At 31.3% G+C, this 23,765-nt stretch overlaps 2 protein-coding genes across 3 annotated transcripts; one reads left to right on the top strand and one right to left on the bottom strand.

The window, feature by feature from the left end:
* The first annotated feature begins 320 nt into the window (after nt 1-320).
* LOC148312384 (dietary and metabolic glutamate transporter-like) lies at nt 321-7,880 on the top strand. 2 transcript variants are annotated; one of them, XM_088277453.1, is made up of 8 exons: nt 321-565; nt 1,282-1,466; nt 3,021-3,266; nt 4,239-4,448; nt 5,272-5,427; nt 5,822-6,038; nt 6,666-6,904; nt 7,655-7,880. In XM_088277453.1, exons 1-8 carry the CDS (start codon nt 532-534, stop codon nt 7,871-7,873), a joined length of 1,506 nt encoding a protein of 501 aa, XP_088133579.1. In that variant the 5' UTR covers nt 321-531; the 3' UTR covers nt 7,874-7,880. The 2 variants fall into 2 exon arrangements, with proteins under 2 accessions (XP_088133579.1, XP_088133580.1); XM_088277454.1 differs by lacking the exon at nt 4,239-4,448.
* Nucleotides 7,881-9,083: 1,203 nt separating this feature from the next.
* Nucleotides 9,084-18,965, bottom strand: LOC148312383 (cilia- and flagella-associated protein 184-like). The gene is made up of 11 exons (XM_088277452.1): nt 18,707-18,965; nt 17,721-17,792; nt 16,975-17,021; nt 16,210-16,342; nt 15,113-15,258; nt 14,207-14,326; nt 12,745-12,891; nt 12,086-12,287; nt 10,399-10,547; nt 10,124-10,255; nt 9,084-9,452 (listed from the first exon to the last, which is right to left on the bottom strand). Exons 1-11 carry the CDS (start codon nt 18,834-18,836, stop codon nt 9,282-9,284), a joined length of 1,449 nt encoding a protein of 482 aa, XP_088133578.1. The 5' UTR covers nt 18,837-18,965; the 3' UTR covers nt 9,084-9,281.
* Nucleotides 18,966-23,765: the final 4,800 nt, after the last annotated feature.

The raw sequence follows: 23,765 nt of genomic DNA, 5'->3' as shown, positions 1-23,765 counted from the left end.
ATATTTATAAAATTTATCCGCCTCCGTGGTGTTATCTATACTTTGAGAGATATAAGATTTCGAACAAACGAACATTTATATTTTTTATTCAAAAAGATGTTGTACTCGTAAAGTGTTCTAGTTTTCATATTTCGCTGTTCCAAAAAAACGACAGAAAATATGTAAAGGGAGTAGAAATTGCCAGTCAAAATAATAGTCAACGCCTAGTACCTACTTATTTTTAACACCACTAAGTACCTACTTATATTTCATAAATTAAATTAAGTGTTTTTATATTTGGAAATCATTACTTATTATGACATTTACTATATGCACGATAATTGTTTTCCAGAAAATTCTTAAATGTAACTAACGTCTTATTGACAACCGGCCTTTCAATATTTATCGAGTTTTTCACTACAAAATTTACAGTTGTACAGTTTTTTTTTATAGTAAACCGTCAAATATAATATATTGTAATACAAACATATTTGTTAAATTGTTAAGAAAAAAAATATGTCTATATTTTAAGTGATAGAATCTACATATATAATGTTGACTGGGTGGAGATTGACGCTATCAAAAGGTATATATAAAAAACACTTTTAAATTATATGTTAATTTTTTAATTTTTTTTATTAATAAGTAAATACCAAAAACTTATTATAAGCTAAAACTAAATTAGCGGTACAAAACGAAGTACCTATGTTAGATGTTTAAATTGTGAAATAAGGAAAGAATACAAAGCTGAAATAAACATTATCGATAAGATTAAGAGAGGTGTGTTAAAATGGTTTTGATATGTGGAACGAATGATCACTCACCTTCTCACGGAGGAACGGTAAAACAAATTTATGAGACGAATGTAATGAAAAAAGGAGCAGAGGAAGAAAAACTTGACATGATCAAGTATTTCAGAAAGTGATAAGATCGGAGTCGGAATAATCGGCGTTTATGTATGAGGATCGAGGCGAAGATTGTTTGCAAATACACAGTTTTGTGGCGTTCTATTCTCCCTGCCTACTCCTACGGAGAAACGGCGTGATGCTTAGTTAAATTGTTAGTATACGGCATCTTCACAGTTGTGATTTGTTTTTTAGATAGTTATCTTAAAAACAAATCACACTCACTGACCGGAGATTCCTTCGTAACGTAACATTCGCAGCGAGCATCTGACTTCGGATGGAGCGCTATAATGACTATACGAATGCTCGCATCGTAACGTGTTAACCTTATGTTTATATATGTAAATGTAATCGTAGAGATGTACTACATACATGCTTCATTGTGTCATGTCACCAGGGTTCCTGATTCCTCAAAGATGGGTTACAGGATTGATGGGTTTCTCATGCTTCATGGTGGCCTACACCCTGAGGGTGTGCCTCAACATCGCCATCACGCAGATGGTAGTCAAAAGGGCGGGACATGGAGTCATACACGATCCCGACGCTTGCCCAGATTTGAACCCGCAGTCAAATGGCACAAGTGTAAAAATTGCAACTTTATTATATTTTATTTCCTAAATAACAACAATGTCTTTCACCCTATTAATATAAACATGAAAAACAACTACTACTACTAACCCTTATTACCATAAGGGGTTTGACACATTTTTTTTAAAGAACGTATAATGGAATTAAACTTTAATAAAAATGTAAATTGCATAAAATATTCTGTCGTTTTTTTTTAAATATTAACTTTACAATAACTCTTTTCTTCTCAAAACTATTTGTTTCGAAGAAAAACTTAATATTTAAATAAAAAGTGGTATTTTAAGCAAAAAATTCAAAAACGTCAAATGTTATCTGGGTGAAAATGAAATAACAACGATGTTATTTTTTCCACATTAATTTTATTTGACCAGCAACTGGGTTTCGTGGTAATAAACCCGGTTGCTGGTCAAATTAAATTCACAAGGAAAAAACTACGTAGTTGTTATTTTATTCTATAAAATGCAGTTCCACCCAGAAATGTCAGTACAAAACTAAAATCTAATATATTTATTTCGAAGAAAAAGCTATTGTTTGAGTACAAAGCGGTATTTGAAACAAAAAAATTAAATTACGTCAAATGTTACCTGGGTGAAGTAAAGAAAATTCAATTAAATTTATCGTATATTGGTCTTCATGCAAAGTCTGTTACGTTCTTATGGTAAGGGCTTGAGGAGTTTTTTTTTGCAATGTTTTGTTTATATAAAAATTAATTACGTCAAAATAGTTACATATCCCTGATAAGATGAGAAATGCGACACTACTTTAAGTGTGTAAAAAATTTGTTTACAGCGCTGGGTTTGTTCACGTAGGAGATATTTATATATTGATGCTAATTACAATTAATTGATACTAATCAATATATTGATACTACGTTTCAATATATGAATAGCTACGTATCTCAATCTACCAATTAATCTTCTTAACTTTTGCTATATTTTATTCTTGCTGTTTACTTTTAACTAATTTAACATTTCGCTCACTCCTTTCAAGAACGTCATAAATCAAAAAACTTGATTTTTCAGGATAACGTTTTTAAAGTTTAAAAATACAACACAATGTATTAAAAATAAATATCAAGCCACTTATTGAACTTTTTACTGTGCAACAGATCTTTTTAGCTAAAACCTGAAGATTTTTTTTCCATTTGAAAAATATTTAGTATGTTTAAAAAAATAATTAAACAATACCTTTTCTTCAAAATGCAAAAGCAACATTTTCTGCCCTGTAGCGGGTTAATATTAAGTTAAAAATATGCCTCTTTTGCTGGGATATAGTACATTTTCTGGGCATTCCTAAAACATGCACAACTGAAAATTGTCGATTTTCGATTTATGACGTTCTTGAAAGGAGTGAGCGACTTGTGAAATTTTGTAATTGGAATGTTACAATTACCTGTTTTTTTTAAAAATATTAAATAAAATTTAAAAAAAAGTTACCTGGGTGAAAATAAAATAAAATTCAATTTATCGTATATTGGGGCTTAATATACATGCTAAGTCAGGGCTGGAGAGCTTTTTCGTAATGTTTTGTTTTTATAATCCATTTCAGGTACATGGCCAGTACAATTGGGACGAGCATACCCAAGGAATTGTACTAAGCTCCTTCTACTATGGCTACTTTTTAACGCACATTCCAGCTGGACTTATCGCCGAGAAGTATGGAGCCAAGCACACTCTCGGCATAGGAGTGCTCATCACGGCCATACTGACGCTGGCCACTCCTGCCGTAGTTAGGGCTGGTGGCGATAACCCGGCGGGGCTTATTGCTGTAAGGATCATCGAAGGTTTGGCGGAGGTTAGCTTACTTTATTTCGAGATAAACTGGTCATATCGACGGTCCCTACGTAAAGTACTCTATCTGCAAATCCGTTACTTTACAGGAGAGAGCATAGAAGATTTTTCAACGTATTTTTTTTATTAATTAACGGTTTTATCTGAAATTCTAAACTAGTATTATACATTCAAAAACACGATAAAATAATGTATTTAATCGTTAGCTTTTCAGGAGTTCAGTTCATTTCGAAAATTCGATGTAGATAGCGTCTTATACGCCTGAAAACTAGGCGTAATTTATTTTGTATATTTTTTTTGTTTTTTTTTTTGTATTTATTGATTACGGTCTGTTGATAACGTACACCAAATATCTCAAAATTGACAAAAATGTAGTTAGAGCACTTAACGTAGGGCACGTCGATATAATCAAACAAAACATGGAAACGGAAGGCCTCTTGACGACAGTTAACAGTCCGGTTTCTCCATTTATTTTCCTCTTATTTCCAATAAATTTCGCATCTTAGTTCAAAAAAATTGATTTGCGAGAGATGGTCTGTCAAGAAGCCTAGATGCTTCTGTATCATATCTGGGAATGCAGTAGGACAGCTTTCAAAGTCCGGTTTCTCCGGATTGGCAGTGACAGGGATATTGAAAATTAAAAAAAATAAATTCACAGTAAAATGGGAAAACAATTTTGTTTCACATTTTCTCTAAATTTTGGCACTTAGTACATTAAACAAAAACAAAACAAAAAATGCTTTGCAAGAAAAGGTCTGTCAGGAAGCTTAGATGCTTCTGTATCAGATCTGGGAATGTGATGGACAACTTTCTGTCCGGCTTCTTTTGAAGAGTTTTGAGTTTTGCGCGGTTTTCTCCCGGCAGTGAGCAAATAGTCAATCTAGAATTTTACTAAATCTGATACTTGAGCTTAAAAGGAAAGAATAAAAAAATTGCCATTTTTAGATAAAATGAGGGTCATTTCTTATCAATTCAGGGTCCGACATCTCCCGCCCTGGCCGCTCTGATGTCTCGATGGGTTCCCGAAACAGAGCGAGGAAGAATGGGATCATTGATATTTGGAGGTTCCCAAATCGGTAACATTTTGGGCACAGTCGTGTCGGGATTTGTAATGTCTAAGAATGGAAACTGGCCAAATGTGTTCTATGTATTCGGTGGATCTGCTATAGTATGGTTTGTATTATGGGTAAGTTGATTAAAACATCATTATTTTGATGATATGCTAAAATTTTAATACTTCATAATTAACAATATTTTAGTTTTTATTATGGGTAAGTTAATCAATGCTTCATAGTTTTGATCATATGCTAAAATGTTGGCACTTGATAATCAATAATTTTATTCGTCCGATATATCGTTATTTAAAAAAAAAATTGAAAATTCAATTATATTTTTATGTGCAACTGCTTTTGATGTTTTCAATGGCAACTGACAGAGACATACTGTTATTATCTTAGGAAGATAGTGAATGAGCACTTCTTTTACAGCATACTTAACAGAGAATAAACCCATATATCGTGTGTAGTGGCCATAAAACGTACATTACTTTTAAGCATTATTAATTAAAAAATCAACCTAAATGTTGTTCCCCAAAATTTTGTGGTAACGATCGTGGAATCCTTGTCGGAGTGATGGGGTGTTCGCATCAGAAAACATCACATTACACAATTATAGTTTGTTTTTTTGTACAACAAATGCACGTGTGGTGTTGTGTAGTAGACTACATTTTTTTGTGTGATTCCCATCACTACAATGTTACTAGATAGAGATAGGTCTCCTGTGGTTTCGAATATATGGCCTATTCAAGGACTGGCAGGAATTTCAAATCAAACACCAGATATTTTAATTTTAATTTTAATTTAATAATTCGCACCTGAATTTTGAGGCAATTTTTTGAATAATGAAATGCATCTTATATTCCGTAAAATAAGGTAGTTAGATTCGGCCACTATAGATGAAAATTTATTTATTTATCAAAACTTACTACAAAACCACCATTTTAATTGCAGTGCCTTCTCGTATACAGTGATCCCAGAACACATCCATTTATATCGGATAAAGAGCGTGAATTTTTGGAAGAGAAAATCCCTCCAAAAACTGATAAGCCCGTTCCTTGGAGGGCTATTTTAACATCTTTTCCTGTATGGTCCATCATCATTGCTGCAGTAAGTATTTTTTTAAGTGTACCAGGGGTCGTAATAAAAAAAGTGAAAGCTTTTCGGATAATTCTTAAACGCAAAAATCTGCCAAAACAGCTCCAGTTCTTTCAATTTTCCATTTTCGTACGAGAGTAAAGTATTTTCCCTTCATATATATGGATATAAAAAATATTGAAAACATTTTTTCTCGATAAACTCTTTATCACATATACTTGTAGAAAAAGTTATAATTTTCAGAGGGATCTTTTTAGTAGAAAAAGTCTTTTTCTTAATGTTTTTACTTTTTGATTTTATAAAAATAGATGATAAATTATAAATATATATATATGCTAGATGAAAGATATGTAATTGAAGGAGTTCCTTACAAATGAAGGTCAATTTTGATTTAATTCCTTTCTAGATTGGCCACGATTGGGGATACTTTACGATGGTATCAGACCTCCCCAAATACATGAATGACGTCCTCAAGTTCAGCATTCGCAAGACTGGATATCTGTCCGCTCTTCCATACTTCGTGATGTGGATCTGCTCGTTCTGCTTTGGTACCTTATGCGACACGTGTATTAAGAGAGGCTGGCTGAGCATAAAAAATGCTAGGAAAATTTTCACGACTATCGGTATACAAAACTTATTTAACACTGTAGTTTTCATTCATCGTTCACTTTGTGTAATACCACTTTTGTGGTAAAAATATGGGGAAAAAACCTACAAAGGCATGGCTTGTATGTGAGTATAAAATTAAATAAAAAGTGCTTATGTAAACTACTAAGTATTTTAACAGAAAACAAAAAATCAAAGAGATGAAAATGAAAAAAGTTCGCAAATATGTACTTTATGAGTTATACGTTTCAAAGAAAAAGATACGCAGATTTGTTAAAAAAAATTCAGCAAAATATTAAATTGAAATAAACATAGGTAATGAATGTCCAACATAAAATAGTCGTTGTGGAATGAATTTAATTGTTTTGGAGCTATGAAAAATGAGTGCCTTTGCTCGAGTCTGGATTTGCAATAAGGGATTTCTAGTAAATTATTCATTCTTTGGCTAGATCTATTAATATTTTTAGGAAATAAATGTTGGTGCACGAAAACATATTTCAGACACTGTTCTCAATAGATTTCACGTAGCTCCGTTAATTGGTTGGATGGAAAAGTAATTTTTTTAAAGCATGATTTTAATAATAAGTTTTTGAACTATTTCTAAATACTTTTAATGACTATAGAATTTATCTTGCAATTACCAGCATCAATGGGTCCGGGGATATTTGTATTGGCTGCCAGCTATGCTGGTTGTGACGCGACAGTGGCAGTCGCCCTGTTTTGCGTGGCGATGGCCTCCATGGGATCTTACTACTGCGGGATGAAAGTGAATGCTCTGGATATCACCCCCAATTATGCCGGAACCGCCACAGCACTCATCAACGGTATCGGATCCGTTTCCGGCATCTTGACGCCACATTTGATAGGATTGCTCACGCCAGATGTAAGATAAACAAACATTACATATTTTTTACAATATTGTAGGTGTCTCGACTTGAGATGAAACATTTACCGTAAATATGAAAGAAGATGGAAGTTTCAGCGACCCAGTCATCTGTAAGATGAATAGGCTAGTATCTGAATATCTAAATCTTCATATTAAATTAGCTAAAAGAAACAAAAACCCACTAAATGATCTATTAACCTTGTACATAATAAGCAAGGTATATAATAAATGCAATTTCCATCTAAAAAAGGCTAGTATCTGAATATCTAAAGTTCTTAATGATCAACTGGTCAATGAGAAGATTAAAAAAAGCAGGCTCTTTTTCCTAAAAATATATACTCGTATAAACTAATTCGAAATTAATTTCACCTGTGTTTACATAGAGTAAGTATAATATGTGCTTCACCAATTTCTCAACTACTACCGCCATAATCAGCCATTTATAAAAATCTATTGAATAGGTACTTACATGTAGAAGGCATCCAAAACCATAGCATTTATACAAGTTCTCAAATAAATTATAATATGGATCGATAATGGGCTGATAGTAAACGTTACACAATTAAATAAAGTGATCATCAAAGCCAGCCAAATGCAAGTTCTGGGATGCTAAGACTTCCATCTTCTTTCACATAAACGGTAGAATAATGAAATTTAGAAAAGTGAATTAAGAAATATTTCCTATTTGAGATGTAAAAGATATATTTCTTATGCTTGTAAAAATAAAAAATGATCTTCATTCTCTAGCAAACCCAAAAACAATGGCGTTTGGCATTCTGGATTATGCTCGCAGTCCTGTTTGTGACAAATGTGGTTTATCTTATCGGTGCACAAGGAGAAGAACAGTGGTGGAACGATGCAGAGAAGAATGGATATCCTGAAGGATGGAAGAGAGGAAATAGTGTCAGCGAAGAGAACTCCACCCCTGGAAAATCGACCCCCGCGTCTAGTTCTAAGAAAACTTAAAATAATAAAACGCACAATTTTTTAACCATTCTCCAATAAAACATATTTTTTCTTTGTTGTTTGCTATCTTTGTAAATTATTTTTGTTAAAAATATATTTATATTTTTTATTCAAGTGTTCAATGACCTCTTTTTTATGGGACACGTATAGATTAGCAAGCCAAACTTACACAAACTAGTATAATATATAATTTATATTTGAAGCACTAACTTTGTGATTTTCCATTTTATAATTAAAATGTAACTTTGTTTTAAAATCACTATAAATATTTTGTTATGACTTAATTATAATGTCTACCGGTTTCGAAGCTAAGATACTAATATAATAGATAAGAATTATTCTTTATACTAAGTATTAATCAGTCTTGATAAAGAAGCGGTTAGCTTCGAAACCGGTAGACAATATAATTAAGTTATAATAAAATAGTTTAATATAGGTAGAGGTATACCTCTATACCTACAACGCCGAATACGTTAGCCATTTAATTTATTATCCTTTTACTAAATTATATTTTAATTTTTAATGTTTTTACAAACATAGGCAGGCAATTCACTTTTTATCGCATTACCTGGTATATAAATATTTATGAACAAATATGAAAATTATTTATGAATAAAAGGACCGTGTAAACAAAATTTTAAAAAGTTATAACAGTAAGTCGATATAACAAAATAACTACTTGGCAGTTCATACTATAATAAATTAGCTGTACCCGGTTTTGTGTTGCTGTGGGCCATTCTGGTTAAATAGAAGAGAAAGAAAAAGAGAATGCACACATTTCAAATATGTTTGATTTTTACTAAGCTTGCTGGTTAACAATAATTTAGCAGCTGTCATGAAACACGCTACCCACCATGAGTAATCAAGAGAATCGAATTTGTTTGCATAACCCTGAAAGAATCTTCCTGAAAGAACACGCTGTTCAAAATGCATCTGATACATTTAAAAATAATGACATCAGATTTGACGGATCTCGTATTTCTCACCAGAGTACAGATATATCGGATTTTGGTAGCCAAAGGGTTAACATATTTTCCTCTTCTTCTTCTTGGTGGTGTATCTTGTGACCTGTTTTTAAGAGGGATTAGCCTCCTGCGATGTCGATTCCCAGCTATCTATCCGTCTCTTTGTTGGTCTGCCCGGGAGTCGTCTACCATGGGGTTGGTCGTACAGTGCGATGTGGATGTAATATATTTTCCCTTCAATATATGAAAATTAGTTTTCTCGGTTGGTCGGAAAATATTGCTTAAAAATTAAGACAATTAATTTGCTTGTATAAAATATGTAAATAAAAATAATACTGAGATATTTTCTCATAAATGTATTTATACAAAATTGATAAACATTGACATTTAAAATAAATAATCATGAAATAACATTTTAAAAAGAACATTAAAACAATATCGAATCAACAACGACAGGAGTATGTCATAAGATTTACAGAACGATGTAATCTTGGTTTAGTTCTGAGTTGTTCCTCTCGTTTTGATGTGTTTGGTAATATTTTTCTTTTGATCGTTTCTTTGCGTAATTTCATCTCTTCTTGTAGCATTTTCTGTCTCTCTTTTAAATTTCCAACCTAAAAAAAAACACAAACGGATACATGCGTAAAGTTCTTAAAAAAAGGAAAGTAATGTTGATTTACGATATCTCGGACGAACGTGTGGCAAAAGGATGGAGGTTCAAATGGTTAATAAGGAAAAAATGTAAAGCCGAGATAAGCATTATCCATAAAATTAAGAAAGACACGTTGAAATGGACATGTGGAAAAACTTGTCGAGTGATTGTAGAATGAAAAGTAAAAAAAAGCATGTGGTAACAGAATAGTTGAAAATATAGGCAGAAGAAGACCGAAGAAAACATGACTTGATCAAGCGACTCAAATACTTTAAATAGGATAAGTCAGGAGTCGGAATACTTGGTGGGTATGTATGAGAAGAAGGATGAATGTGGAAGAGTGTTTACAAAGAATGTTTGCAAAAAAGTGGCAAGTAGAATCTACTTAGTCCAAAAATGCAAAAAAAAACGTATTACAAAAAAATGTCCCTTACTGTGTTTTGAGTTTGAACAGCCGAGTAGAAGATGACTATCATGAATACTTAACTACACAGGGTTTGAAAGGGTTTATTTCAAATATCGCAAGACTGAAGCCGTAGTATGAGTCAACGTATGGGGAACAGGACAAAATTTTAAAGGTAATGAATGCCTTGCTTACTTTAAAAATACATATTTTAATAAAATATTTTTTACCATTTTAGATGTATTATTGAAGTCACGATGAAGTTTTGGATATGGTAGTAGTCCTGATTGATTCCTTTCTTGAACCAATTTTTCTTGTAAAGCTTTAAGTCTTTCTTTCGCCTTACTGAATCTTTCTCTTGCCTAAAAAAGCAAAAAAGCTTTATCGATGTTGATTAATTTTTTTCTTTAAGGGCTCTTGTTTAAAATGGTCTCGAGTGTAAAATTATCAGGAATACCTTTACACTCGACACCATTTTAAACAAGATACCTTTATGGTAATATACCTCATTGCATTCCATTTCTATTTCAAGTAAGGAATTTTCTGCCTCGTCGCATTTTTCTGCTTCACAGTTGATTTCTTCTTTCATATGTGCTATCATCTCGTGTAACTGAGCACAAATGTTTCTCTGTTTTTTCAAATCTTCATCTCGATCTGAAAAAAGCAAATACAGTAAAACCTCGATATAACGGACTAATTTGGAAGAGGGGGGTGTCCATTAAAGCTGAACGTCCATTATTAAATTACACTTTTTAGATGTGTACTTAAATGTAAATAAAAATATATTAAAACACACAAAGAAAATTTTATTTATTGTCTTCGGATACTCGTCGTGAAGTGACGTTGCTGTTTGATGTTGACGTGCTTTCGGTAATCCTGCTTTGAAAAAGGAATCAAGTTTTGTTTGCACTTTTGAAGTTTTGAGACAAAACTTGCGATTATCATGACCGGTAAAAATTATTTACATGCGGCGAAACTTGAAGTTAAGCATGTATAATAATAACAGGACATTTTTTTAAAAATATGATTGAATTTTCGTCCGTTATATCCTGAGTTCCTTAAATAGAGGTCCGTTATATCGAGGTTTTACTACCTAATAAGGTCATAATTAAGATAATCACAATAAAATTTTAAATGGTAAAATTATCAGATAGCAACACCGAAAATTCTCTAAACATTTAAGTAAGATATCCTCCATATTAAGGGCAGCTACAGACGTCTGTCATTGGAAAGGTGGAATTTAATCGTGACTCAATCAATCAGCCGCCGAATATTACATCGAATAATACGGTAAATGAAAATATGCAGAAAAAACGGTGTTTGACAATGATGCAGAATGCATCAAAACACGTGTCAAAATGTATTCAAATAAAAAGTGGTATTTGTTTTGTAAAACTTGAATAAAAGAGTAAATATTTTAATTATAAATTGTTCAATATGATTCTCAATTTCTGCTCGGGTTCTCAACCTTTTTTTGTCTAGTGCCCCTTTGCCAAAATTACTCGTCCATGAGGGGAAGGAGATTGTGAGAATTGACTTACAGAGAGAATGGAAGGAATCAAAATACATTGCTCACATTTCTAACTCTCCTTTTTGTCTTTGAGGGCTAATAAACCGCGGAGTAAATTATCACTTATTTATTGATTCGGCATCAACTTTGTGGAATGACACGATTATTTTAATTAAATTAAACACTTGAATAATCCACTGAATTGAGTTTTATTTTTATTTACGACTAGTTTCGAAAACGACAATTGTTTTCATCTTCTGCTACAAATTAAAACTTTAATTTTTTGACAACCCAGTAGAGATGAAAAAGAATATGGACTTCTGACTATTCACAAGGGATTCGACCTTTCATTGGCTGGTTAAGTGATCACTTTATACACGTGCTACACCATTCTACCCACGATTGATAAACACACGTACAGTGTTATGAGATTTATGATACATGTAAAGTTTCAAAAAAATGAGTAGTGTGGTAATTATTTCATTCACAACATTTTTGGGTATGTCTAAATCCTTCAAATCTGTGTTTATCCACTTAGAAGTTATTTAAATATGTTGACATCTCAAATTATATGAAGAATATGGAAGACTGGGAATTTAAAAATAGCGACAATTTTCTAAGTGTAGAATACCCAGATTTGTGATTAAGTGTTTGGATATGATAATTTTTGTTTAGTCTTTACCTTCAAGCTTCATCAAATACATTTCATTATCCTGTTGTAGTTTCTCGAAGTCCTTGACCTGGAGTCCTTCTTCAAGGCGTTCTACGTCTTTGAGGTGATCCGTTACACTCGTCATGATGTTTCTGCACTTTACGTACTTGAACCTGATGACGGCGGTCTCTACCACTTTTCTCGACTGGCGAGTGATGCAAGTATCTACAAACTGTAAAGGCCGAATTTAGAATAAAACTATATTTATATTTCAATAACTTTTCGTCAGACATAGATAAGAAATATATAAATATTCTTAAAAATAAATTAAATGCCTTTTATACTTGGAAAAAAAAAACACACACACCAAAAAAATACAAAGAAAAAACTATTTTACCAAGTATAACCAATAAACGTTGAGTTTATGTCCGTCTCTCAGTGCAAGAGCTCACTTTCTCTTTTGAAAAGGCAGAGCCTAACCAGTAGTATAAGTGGAAATGTCTAGCATTTAATTAAATTGTAATATTTTAGTGAGCATATTATATTAAAAAAAAAATGCTTAAGAAATGATAAATTACACCATAGAGAATTAAGATAACATATTTTTGAAAATGAAATAAAAATGTGTGTTCAAATATTTTAAACTACTCTTTTTTTCTAATTTGAAATAAACAAAAGCAAAAACATACTTCGCTTGATAAGAGGGCACCACTTGTAGAATATTTGAGAGCCAGGGATGTTGTCTTCTCTAAGTTTTGAAATTCCGAGAAATCTTTTGCAAAAGCGTCTATTTTCTGATCTCGAAAGGCCCTATCTTTTTTTAAACCTTCTTTTAGCTGCAAATAAAAAAAAAACAAATATCAGTATCTAATTGAATATTTTAAACGGTAATTTTAATGAGCACGTTCAAAATTAATATATAACAATTTGTATTTTAATACTGAAATAAAATATGAACTAGATGTTATATTTTCACTTGGATGATGACGTAAATAAATCATCAGAAAATGTTGAGAATTAGAAAATATCGAATATATTTTTTTAACTACTGCTGACTCTTGCCCGTACCAAATGGTGCATAAGGCACTGAATCAAATTGATGCATTGTTAATTTACCACTCTCCTCATCATTCATCCAGAATGACCATCACTCTCTCGTCCTGTCAAACATTTACTAGACCTAACTATAGGTCTAGTAAAGAATGGAACCTGATAAAAGAAGGGTCAATACAAGTTTCTGTGTGGTATTAAAAAAAAGAAAGTGATGAATGATAGGAATAGTGCTATATTCCAACACAACGAATGAATCAATGCTTTCAAATAAAAATAAATGATAATTTCGTATATTTCTATTATTTAAATTATATTATATAAAGGAAACGTGATAAGTCCTGCGCTTCAGATACTAACTAGTATAAGGTAATATTGAATAAATTGTGGCTTGTGGTCCCGTGGTTAGTGTCGCGGACTCTTAAGTCAGAGTTTCTCAGTTCGACTCTACCACAATTTGATACCTATTTCTAATAATGAGCCGCTAAGGCTCACAGAAATAGAATGAAATTAAAATATTTGTGTAAATAATAGAAACACAAATAAATAAATATTAGAGTGAAAAACACTCATATTTATTTTCACCTCCCTGGGAATCGAACCTGTGACATCCAAGTATGGTAGCCAAACATGCTAACTAACTACTTCACTATGGAGTGTAGTACTTAGCACTCAACTAGAAAAAGCAAACCAACTGAACACTACAAATAAATGTTTTTAACATTTTGAGTGTGTCCAAATACTTGTTCACAAATCTGAATTACCTCCAATTATAGAAGTTTTTTTTTATTATTATTTTTTTGCATCTCATCAAAGATGAAGAAGAAAATGGAAGTCTGAAGTTCTTTACATTTCACCAATAGATGTCTCTAGTGAAGTTCTAGTGATTCAAGAACAAGGTTTCTAAATTGGTTCATATATATGGAACTTCCGAGAATTTGAGTAATGTGGTTGTCAATAATGGGTAGAATTGGTGAATGTTACTCGTGTGTAAAGTCATCACTTAAACCGGTCGTCAGCCCCGTAAATGCCCAGGCTTCCATATTATTCTTCATCTTTGGTGAGATGTCAAAGAATGATATGAAATGTTTTTGAGCTTACTAATTTTTCATTTGTTTCGTAGTTCAATTTTGCCGTTTCGTATTCATTCAGGAGACTGTGATATTGTTTTTCTATTTCTTCCGGTTCTAGTCCCATGTCGATATTCGGAAGCGGAATTATCTAAAAAAATACAGAATATACATCAACTCAATATTTTAATTTATTTCATTTCTAGTTTAACTACAGGATCCGGCAAAAAGATCTCCCGCAGAATTTTTATTCCATAATAATCTGCTTTGCACACAATCTTCATCTCTTCCACATTCATGCATCTCCTCATACATACCTGCCGATTATTGTGACTCCTTATCTGACCACACCGAGTATTTAAATTACTTGATCATGCCAAGTTTTTCTCGGTCTTCTGTTTGTATTACCACATTCGCCTCATACATTTGTTTTTACTGTCCTTCCTTCACTAATTAGATTCACATGTCCAAACCATCTTTCTTAATTTTATCGATTATGCTTATCTCAGCCTTGTTTTCTTTCTTTATATCACCATTCGAACATTGTACAACTTTTGACGCACATTCTGAGAGAACGCATTTCGACTGCATTCAGTCTTCTTTATCCTTCTTTTGCCAACTCCATGTCTTACTTCCAAACATTACGGTTGGAACCAAGGCTTCTGTGTACTGCCAGTTTAGCTTTCGCTCATAGGGATTTATTAAACAATTCGGTACAGAGATATTTACATGCAACATAATAGTTATTTAAGAAATAATGACATATTTTGAATCTCGCAGAGTTGTGTGTAAGAACAATCTTCATTGTATGGGAGTTTTTTTGTCGGACCCTGTACCTATTATTACTGTTATTTTGTGATGTTGTATAAGATAAAATATGCACTCATGAATTAATATGTATTTAATTGAAGTCACATATATTGTAAAAATAGTTGACCTTCTTTTTCTTGTAATAGTCCCCTAGTTTCCTTATGAGAATAGAATTTTTCAAACTCAGTTGTGTTTTTTCGCTCGTTAGCTCTTTATATCTTTCAACAAATGCTTCTCTATCGAAAGGGACTACCTCCGATTCCGTTTCTAGAACTAAAAAATAAACTAATTTAATATATATTTTCAGTGTCATTAAAAAATAAACCATGTATTTTTGGTATCTTAGCATGAGATGAAATATCTATCGTTTTTATACTAAAGACTATGGAAGTCTGAGCTTTCCAGAAATTACGACTTAAAATTTGACTGACTTTGTGTGTTTACGGAAGTGATCACTTTGTACAATTGTATAACGTTTACCGTTCTGCCCATTATTGAACATCCATATTGAATCATATTTAAAAGTTGTAAATATGGACTGTTCTTGGACTCCTATCGTATGTTAGTTGTAATTTTGAAAGATTTGGGATTCGGCATATAATGACGCCTTCAGTTGCAACTTTGTGAGATATTTAGCTTTCTCCAATTCTCAACCCTTAATAAAAATGTATTGATATGTCATCCGTAGGGTGAATAATCTATCTGGTAAATGATGAATATTATTGATAAATAAACTGTTTGGATGACAAAAAAATCCTTCATGTTTTCATATCTTGTTCCACTTTAAAAATAATATTAATATTCTTAGAGATTGATCTACTTGAAGGGATACGGCGTTACCAAAGGAGCTTGGGGTAAAGGGCAAGAAAGTGAAATAGTTTGCATGCATGAAAAGGAGAATATTAGCGATAGCAAGGGCATTCAGGGTTGCATACCCATACGAGTACAAGCTTATCTGATTCGGACATAGCAATAATCACCCGAATGCTTTTTTGTTTTACAGGTTTGAAAATAAATTTTAAGCACTTTTTATTTTAAAAAAAAGCATTTTCATGTACCACTTCAACCAGTCAATGACAAGTCGTGATCCCTGAAAATACCCAGATGCCCTTCTTAATTAATTTCTTCATCATAAATAATACTGATTACTTTTGATCTAGTTATAAAATACAATTATGAAAATAGTCGTGAAATTAATCCAAAGTTTGACATATTTCTGGAAACCTTCAACTTTTTCTTCTATTTCGTCTGCGGGAGCTTCTTCTTTTGTTGCATATTGCTCCAATATTCTTCTTTGAACTTCTTTCGTCTTCTCTTCATCAGTAAGACTCTTCACAGACCCAGTTTCAACAGTCTCCTTAAAAAACACCAAATAGCACACATATTACGGGAAAAATAATATTTTAATTATAAGGTTGACTCCAGATTTTATCAACCATCAAGTTTTATACAATGATATTTTTATATTTTGTCCACATTAGTATCTCTTGTGTTATCAAATAGTCCTTAAAAGTAGGACAGGATGTATTGTACTCAAACACACACCCATACACACACACACACACACCCACACACACACTCACACACACACCCACCCACACAGACAAGCACAGACACACACACACACACACACACATACACACATATATACATACACACCCACACCCACACCCACACACACACACACACACACACCCACCCACACAGACACGCACAGACACACACACACACACACACACACATACACACATATATACATACACACCCACACCCACACCCACACACACACACACACACACACACCTTTTCTAACCCTTTTGCTCACACAATAGTACAATGGGCACTGCATTTCTTTTACCTTAGGACTATAATAATCGTCAATTACAAGTTATTTTCAAGGTGATATTGAATAAATATTCCCTCATTTAAATTGTAATCAAACCACCAGAATAATCAAATTTCTTGATATTTAATCATTTTTATATTTACCTCTCCTTCTAAGTCCTCATCCTGCTCTGACTCTTGATATGTTTCCCCTGAAATATAAAGCAAATAAATAATTGGTTCATGTTTTGTATTATTTCACATTTTTTGTTTAGTCGCAGAATGGCGCACATCGGAAAAATATCGATCATAGAGAAAAAAAGAATTCATTAAAATTTGAGAATATCCAAATTCAAACAAATTTGGTTCATTCCGATTTCAGGGAGAATTTAAAAACAAAATGTTAAAAATATAGTTGCTAACGATAATAGGGTTTTAGTACAGAAAACCCAGATTAACCGCCCTATACGTACGAGCGTACGTGATACGCGCGGTTTTTTCACCATTCCGTGCTTACCCGTATGACCTACGCGCACGAGAAAAATACCTGTTCCAAAAATATTTGATGCATACCGGATACACTGACAATTTTTTCAAGTTTCATACCTGACATTTTGTGGCAACAAACATTGTGATTTTTTTGCCTATTTATAAAAAATATGCTTGAAAATAACCCGAGAGTAGGGTGGTTAAAAATGCCAATGAAATCCCCTACCTCAAGAATTAAAAAAAAAATAATACCGATAGTATGAATTGTTGCAATTTCAGAGGGTTTTATTATAGATAGATTGACTGGAGTATTCAAGTTTCAAAATGAAGTTTTGATTGTTTTAATGAAGTATGAATGTTAGTTAATTATTTCGATATTATTCAAGGCAGAAAAAACATTTTTATACAATAAATTATTTTACCTTCTTCTAAATCAATGTCTACTGGAGTTTCTTGTTGCGCTTCCTCTTTTATTTCCACTTCTTCATGCAAATCTAAAAAATAACATAGTAAAATAAAAAGTAATAACGAATACTTTTCTTTCAAACCCTGGATCATTCACCCTACGGATATATCAAAATATATTTTAGGTATCTCAACTTGAGAGGGAAGGTTTATTCTTTTTATACGAAAATAAGGGCAGCACCCTCTCTCACTATCATCCAAAACTCTACAAAATCCAATTACAACTTTCATGCAAAAAAAAATCCAACAGCAATTAAAACATAGATCTTTAAAAATTTAATGCAATATGGATGTTCAAAAATTTGCAGAATGGTGAACACAAGTGTGTAAAGTGACCATTTAAACTAGCCAAATGCCAGGTCGTAACCCCTGGATTGCTGAGATTTCCATATTCTTTCGTATAAAAATGAAAGATATTTCGTCTCAAAATGAGATACTTAGAATATATAAGGATTTTGTTTGTTTTTCATTTCAATAAACATCGTATTTTATGCTTTTTATGGAAGTATTTTTTCTCGGAAACCGTTTGAGAAGCCTTTAAAAATTATGAACATATGCAATTTTGTATAAAATAAGAGTATTAAAGGTATGTTTATGTACTTTAATAATTTTCATGTAAATCCATACTAATTTTTCAAATGAATATAAAAATGTGCAACCGAAATTGAATCGTGAGAACATAAACTACTTTTCAATTGCCGATCTAGGTTTTTTTCTAATCCTAAGAGTGTCTGGTATAAACACATCGGATACATGTATTTTTGATAGCTTCTACATGCTAAGGTATGAACAAATGAGATTGAAGAATATTGAACATAGTTAAACATTTAAACACTTTTTTATTTTATGATTTGGAGCATTTTTTCCATGAATTTAAAAAAAATATATGTTAATTCGTCATCAAATAAGTTCAAACCAAAGACTTTTCATTACATGTTTTTACCTTTGATTTCTTCAGCACTTTCATCTACTTCTCGCTCTGTTAGTTTTTCTTCTGTTACATTTTCCTCCCCGTTGTTTTCTTCTAACCCCTCTTCTTTCGCTAGTTCATCGACTTTTTCTTCTTCACTCATTTTATACCACTTATTTAAATACTCCTCCTAAATTTAAATAATCCCGTTATGCAAATGAGACTTTAATGTCCGTTCCTGATACTTAAATTTGATTAGAATTTTATGAGAATTTGACGTTTGCATACTAAATAGTTTGACTAAACAGTTCTAGATTGCCTTGGTTACCATCGATTTATTATTTTCTTCTAATTGACATTCTCAAGTCATTGCCTCCTACTCGCGTCCACGAGCCTGTAAATGCGAGGATTTATCAACTTTAGAGGTAACGGTTTGTGTCAACCGACCAATAAAAAATTACACTTACAATGATTTAATACAAGATGTTATATTGTCTGCCTCCTATTTGGCTATCATGCTGAAGGTCCCGGGTTCGATTTCCAGAGGGGTTAAAATAAACATGAGTTTTTTATTTATTTCATATTATCCAAAACTGATACCTTAAGCGTGAGACTGGTCGCTTTGCCTTCATATAATTAACTTGGTGCAGTATCCTTTGCACCATTGGATGTGGATGAAAGTATAAAAGTAAAACAATAATAACCGACTATAATTTTATGGAAGATAGAAAAATTAAAGACCTGAAAATATTCACCATATTACTCGTGACATTCTGGGTATCATTAAAAAAAATTTTTTGTAAATATTGGTGCCAAAATAAAAGTTTTATAAAAAAATTACTAATATTCATTCAAGTATTAGAAAAATAAAACCATATAATATCGTAGGCATATACATATACATACATGCAAACAAATAGTTAAGATTAGTTCAGTTAAAGTACTGAATATTAAGTTGATAAGCTTGTTTTAGGTCAATATATAGACCCCGATATTGCTGGTAAGAGTAAGTCTTCTTCCTTTGTTTTTATCATTGATACATTTTACGACCACTTATTTTCCATACATTTATTGTTTAACATTAATTTTCGAGTTGAAAATAAAGATTTGTGATTAAGAAACATGTTAATCTCACACGATATCATAAAGAGTACCTGCGAAAATTTAGGAAATTTAGTACCTGTGTTTTATAAATTAATGCTTCACTTTTTATGATTATAAATATCTAGATGGCACTGAAGAATACAAAACATTTTAAAACGCCAATTAATGTTACAACTCTAGTCATGTTCAGTGTTGCACGCCAAATTGATGTCTCGTAATTAGGTACTCCAGGTAGACAAGAAAATAACAGAACTTGACACTATTTAGCGGCACTTTTAATAAAACACGCGATGAGTTTTGAATAAATTGTTGAAAAAGGGGTCTTGCTGATTGAAAATAGGAATGAGTGTGGTATATTGATATTGTTACGAGTAACTTTTATAATTAAGACACAAGTTTACAACTGCTTTTTGTAAACGTGAAACTTTTTTATTTAAATAAATTGCTTACTATACATCATTATAAATTACTTCTAACTTTTTTATAGTATGTTACCATGTAAATAATGAATAGTAAATAAATCGCGTTTTTCATATTTAGTACGCACCGTTTAAGATTGATTTGCTATTGTATAATATAATAAAACTTGATAACTTTGTAAGAAGACATGATTTTAAGTCTTTTGAGCTGAGTATTTTATTGAAAAATTTTTTACATTTATTTTGACCTCCCTGGGAACTAAGGACTTGCTACTTTGTACGTATACGTATCTAATAAAAAAAGGATAAAAGACAATATAGAAAATAAGAAAAGTACATATTAGTATGTAGTGTCCAACTTAAAGAAGCTCATACGAGTACAATTATGTAATTAGTGATTGCTGCTATTCTGCATTTCCTCTTATCAATAAACAGTACCTTTTATTTATCCCAATTTTCTTTCCCTATATCGCTCACACCTTTCAAGAACGTCATAAATCAAAAATCGTCTATTTTCAGTTGTGCATGTTTTCAGAATGCCCAAAAAATTTACTATATCCCAGCAAAAGATGCATATTTTTAACTTACTATTTACCCGCTACAGGGCGGAAAGTGTTGTTTTTGCATTTTGAAGAAAAGGTATCGTTTAATTATTTTTTGAAATATACTAAATATTTTTCAAATGGAAAAAAAACCTTCAGGTTTTACCTAAAAAGATCTCTTGCACAGAAAAAGTTCAGTAAGTGGCTTGATATTTATTTTTAAAACATTGTATTATATTTTTAAACTTTAAAAACGTTCTCCTGAAAAATCAAGTTTTTTTTTATTAATGACGTTCTTGAAAGGAGTGAGCGATATGTCAGTAATGTCTTTCATTCTGAATTCGTACAGTATCCTATCAAATATATTTTATTCGTGAATCTGAAGTGTAGAACTGATCACTGAGCCTTCGTATAAATAACTTTATTTCAATTCGATGCTATGCCATATACATCATTTGGTCTGGATGAGGATCAGACTTTTCATTAATCCATATCCACTTCATACGTGGAGAATATGGAGTCCACAAACTGCTTCTAGGCTCTTCTGTCGGCTACCAGCTCCCTTACATCTTCCCAAGTGAGTTCTACAGACGAAAACTATTAACAAATTGTCAGCTGTGAACATACTGTGCGGAGAAATCTGATGCCTTGTAAAAGAGGCGAGCTTAATTAAAGCTCTCAGGGGGCTTGTGAAGTACAACATGACCTAGTCAACTGAATTTACTTTTCTTGGCGACATTTGTGACCATGGGCTGTTGCATCCTGCGCCATATTTCCTCGTTCCTTATGAAGTCAAATCACCGTACACCTAAAATTATTCACAGACTGAGTATTTATTTATATACATTTATTCTCGTTGCTGAGTATACGGCTGTTCTGGGCCCTTGTGAGGTGCAATGTTTCATAGCCGTATAAGAGATAAGGAGAGATACAGACATTATATAGGTGGAAATATTACCTAGGAATAATATTTTGTACATCGTTGTCGTAATAAAAGTGAGACTTGTATTTGATTACATATTTTTTAATTTACATATGTACAAATTAACAATAAATTACACAATCAATAATTTTTTCACATTTTTTTACATTTATATTACTTTTTTACATTTAAAAACAATATAAGGAAGGAATGCGTCTTAAGGTAGTGTTTATTCACAAAGTTATTAATAAATTGTGCACGTAACTACGTTTTAGTGATTAAAAAAATGACGCAAGGAAAATTTGGGGTATGTTTTGGACAAATAAAATTATAATCATATGGTATAAAAAAACGATACAAGATATTTTTGCCACGAGCTGTAAGGATGTGGGGTTGGTAATTGTCTTTTTAAAATATTTTGTGATATTAGATATTTAAAAAAAAGGCTTATACTAGAAAACAGTTTTGAACCACTTAAATAAATAAAATACTAATCATATTTTTATTCACAAAATGTTTCATTTTATCTGCGTAATTTAGAACATTGAAAAAACAGTTTTTATTCATATTCTAGTTGTAATTACATATTTTTTGTTTTGGTTCGGGCTTCAGTGTAAAATTGTATGAATTTCACATCGAATATTTATTTTTTCTCAAAAGAAATTCTTAAATTATGGTGTGTTCCATGCAATGGTTTATAATTATGAATACAATTGGCTGATGTAATAAAATTTTTAAAAATTACATTTTCAGACATTAAGATAGGTATTGCATATGACAGGTGAAATTACACAGGTATATTAAGATAGGATAGGAGTTGCAAATGAAGTTAAAAAATTGAACTGATATTTTTTGGGTGATCTGTAATTTCTATAATAAAACAACAACTTTAAAGTTTTTCCACTTTTATATAATTTTCCAAACGATATTTTCGGTTTTGTTCATTAAAATCTAGAATATTAAGTTACCTAGATTTATGTATTCAAATTAATAAATAAAAAGCAATTTTATTACCAGATTGTTTTGTGACAATAATTCAGCAATATATGTAATACGTAAATTTTTAGGAACTCTAAAGAAACCTGTCTTGCTTCTCTTAACTACGTATGTGTTTGTATTATAATTTTTCATCATTTGAATTTTTAAATGATAAAAAACAAAAATAAAACTTTTTTACCTATAAAACTTTGTATAATATTTATAAACATTAAATTATGTATAATATGGTATAAAAACTATTTACTTAAATTTAATACTAAATAACATATAAAACTTGAAAGGTTCGTCCAACGAATTACGTGGATATATAGAATATATAATAATGATTAAATATGTTTTTTAAAGTGTTAAATTACTGTGCATTTTTTTATAATAAAAACCAAATTAAATTATTTAAGTCAACATTGATGAATAAAGTCGAATAAACAAAGAATGCAAAACAAAAAAACAAATTATGATATTTCCCAGATTAAGTGTGTTAAAACATGTGGTTTGATCAACCTTTCAAAATATTTCGCTAGATGGCAGTACTTGGAAATTTTTCCCAAATTATCTCCAGTGTTTTGGAGAATACATGAAATTAGACTTTAGAATAAGATTGGTAGGTACTTATACTTTTTCACTAACAGCCATCGAAAGCTTTATCCTGACATATTTTAAACGAAATAGAAAAAAAATATATAGGAGTTCTTTTTAAACGGTATAATTATTATTTTAAAAAACTTTATTTTATTTAAAAAAACTATGATAAGTAAATATTTGTTTTATATAGTACAAAAGTAAGGTTTAGTAAAAACATTGAAATCCATTTTTAACAGCTTCATACGCTACTTTTATTTACATGCCTACAACAATATACTCGTAAATTACATAGGTATAAACTTATGTACAATTAAATAACAAAAAAGATAAATTAAATAAAAATTAACATTTAATTGAAAAAAATATTAAAATTTAATAATATGACTTATTGAGGTTTTGCAAACCAATTTGAATGACAAAAAATAATGATCTAAATAAATTTACATTTTTTGTTAATTTTTTTGTTTCGGTTAAAGGATTTTGGATGTTTATCGAAAACTATATAAGTACTTAGTCAAATATTT

The sequence above is a fragment of the Brachycentrus maculatus genome, unplaced genomic scaffold, assembly GCF_059751285.1.
Source record: "Brachycentrus maculatus isolate JH-2025_06_01 unplaced genomic scaffold, ASM5975128v1 h1tg000042l, whole genome shotgun sequence".
In the NCBI taxonomy this organism is placed as follows: domain Eukaryota; kingdom Metazoa; phylum Arthropoda; class Insecta; order Trichoptera; family Brachycentridae; genus Brachycentrus; species Brachycentrus maculatus.
The sequence above is the reverse complement of the archived record's forward strand: the minus strand, read 5'-3'. Positions and strand labels throughout refer to the sequence as shown.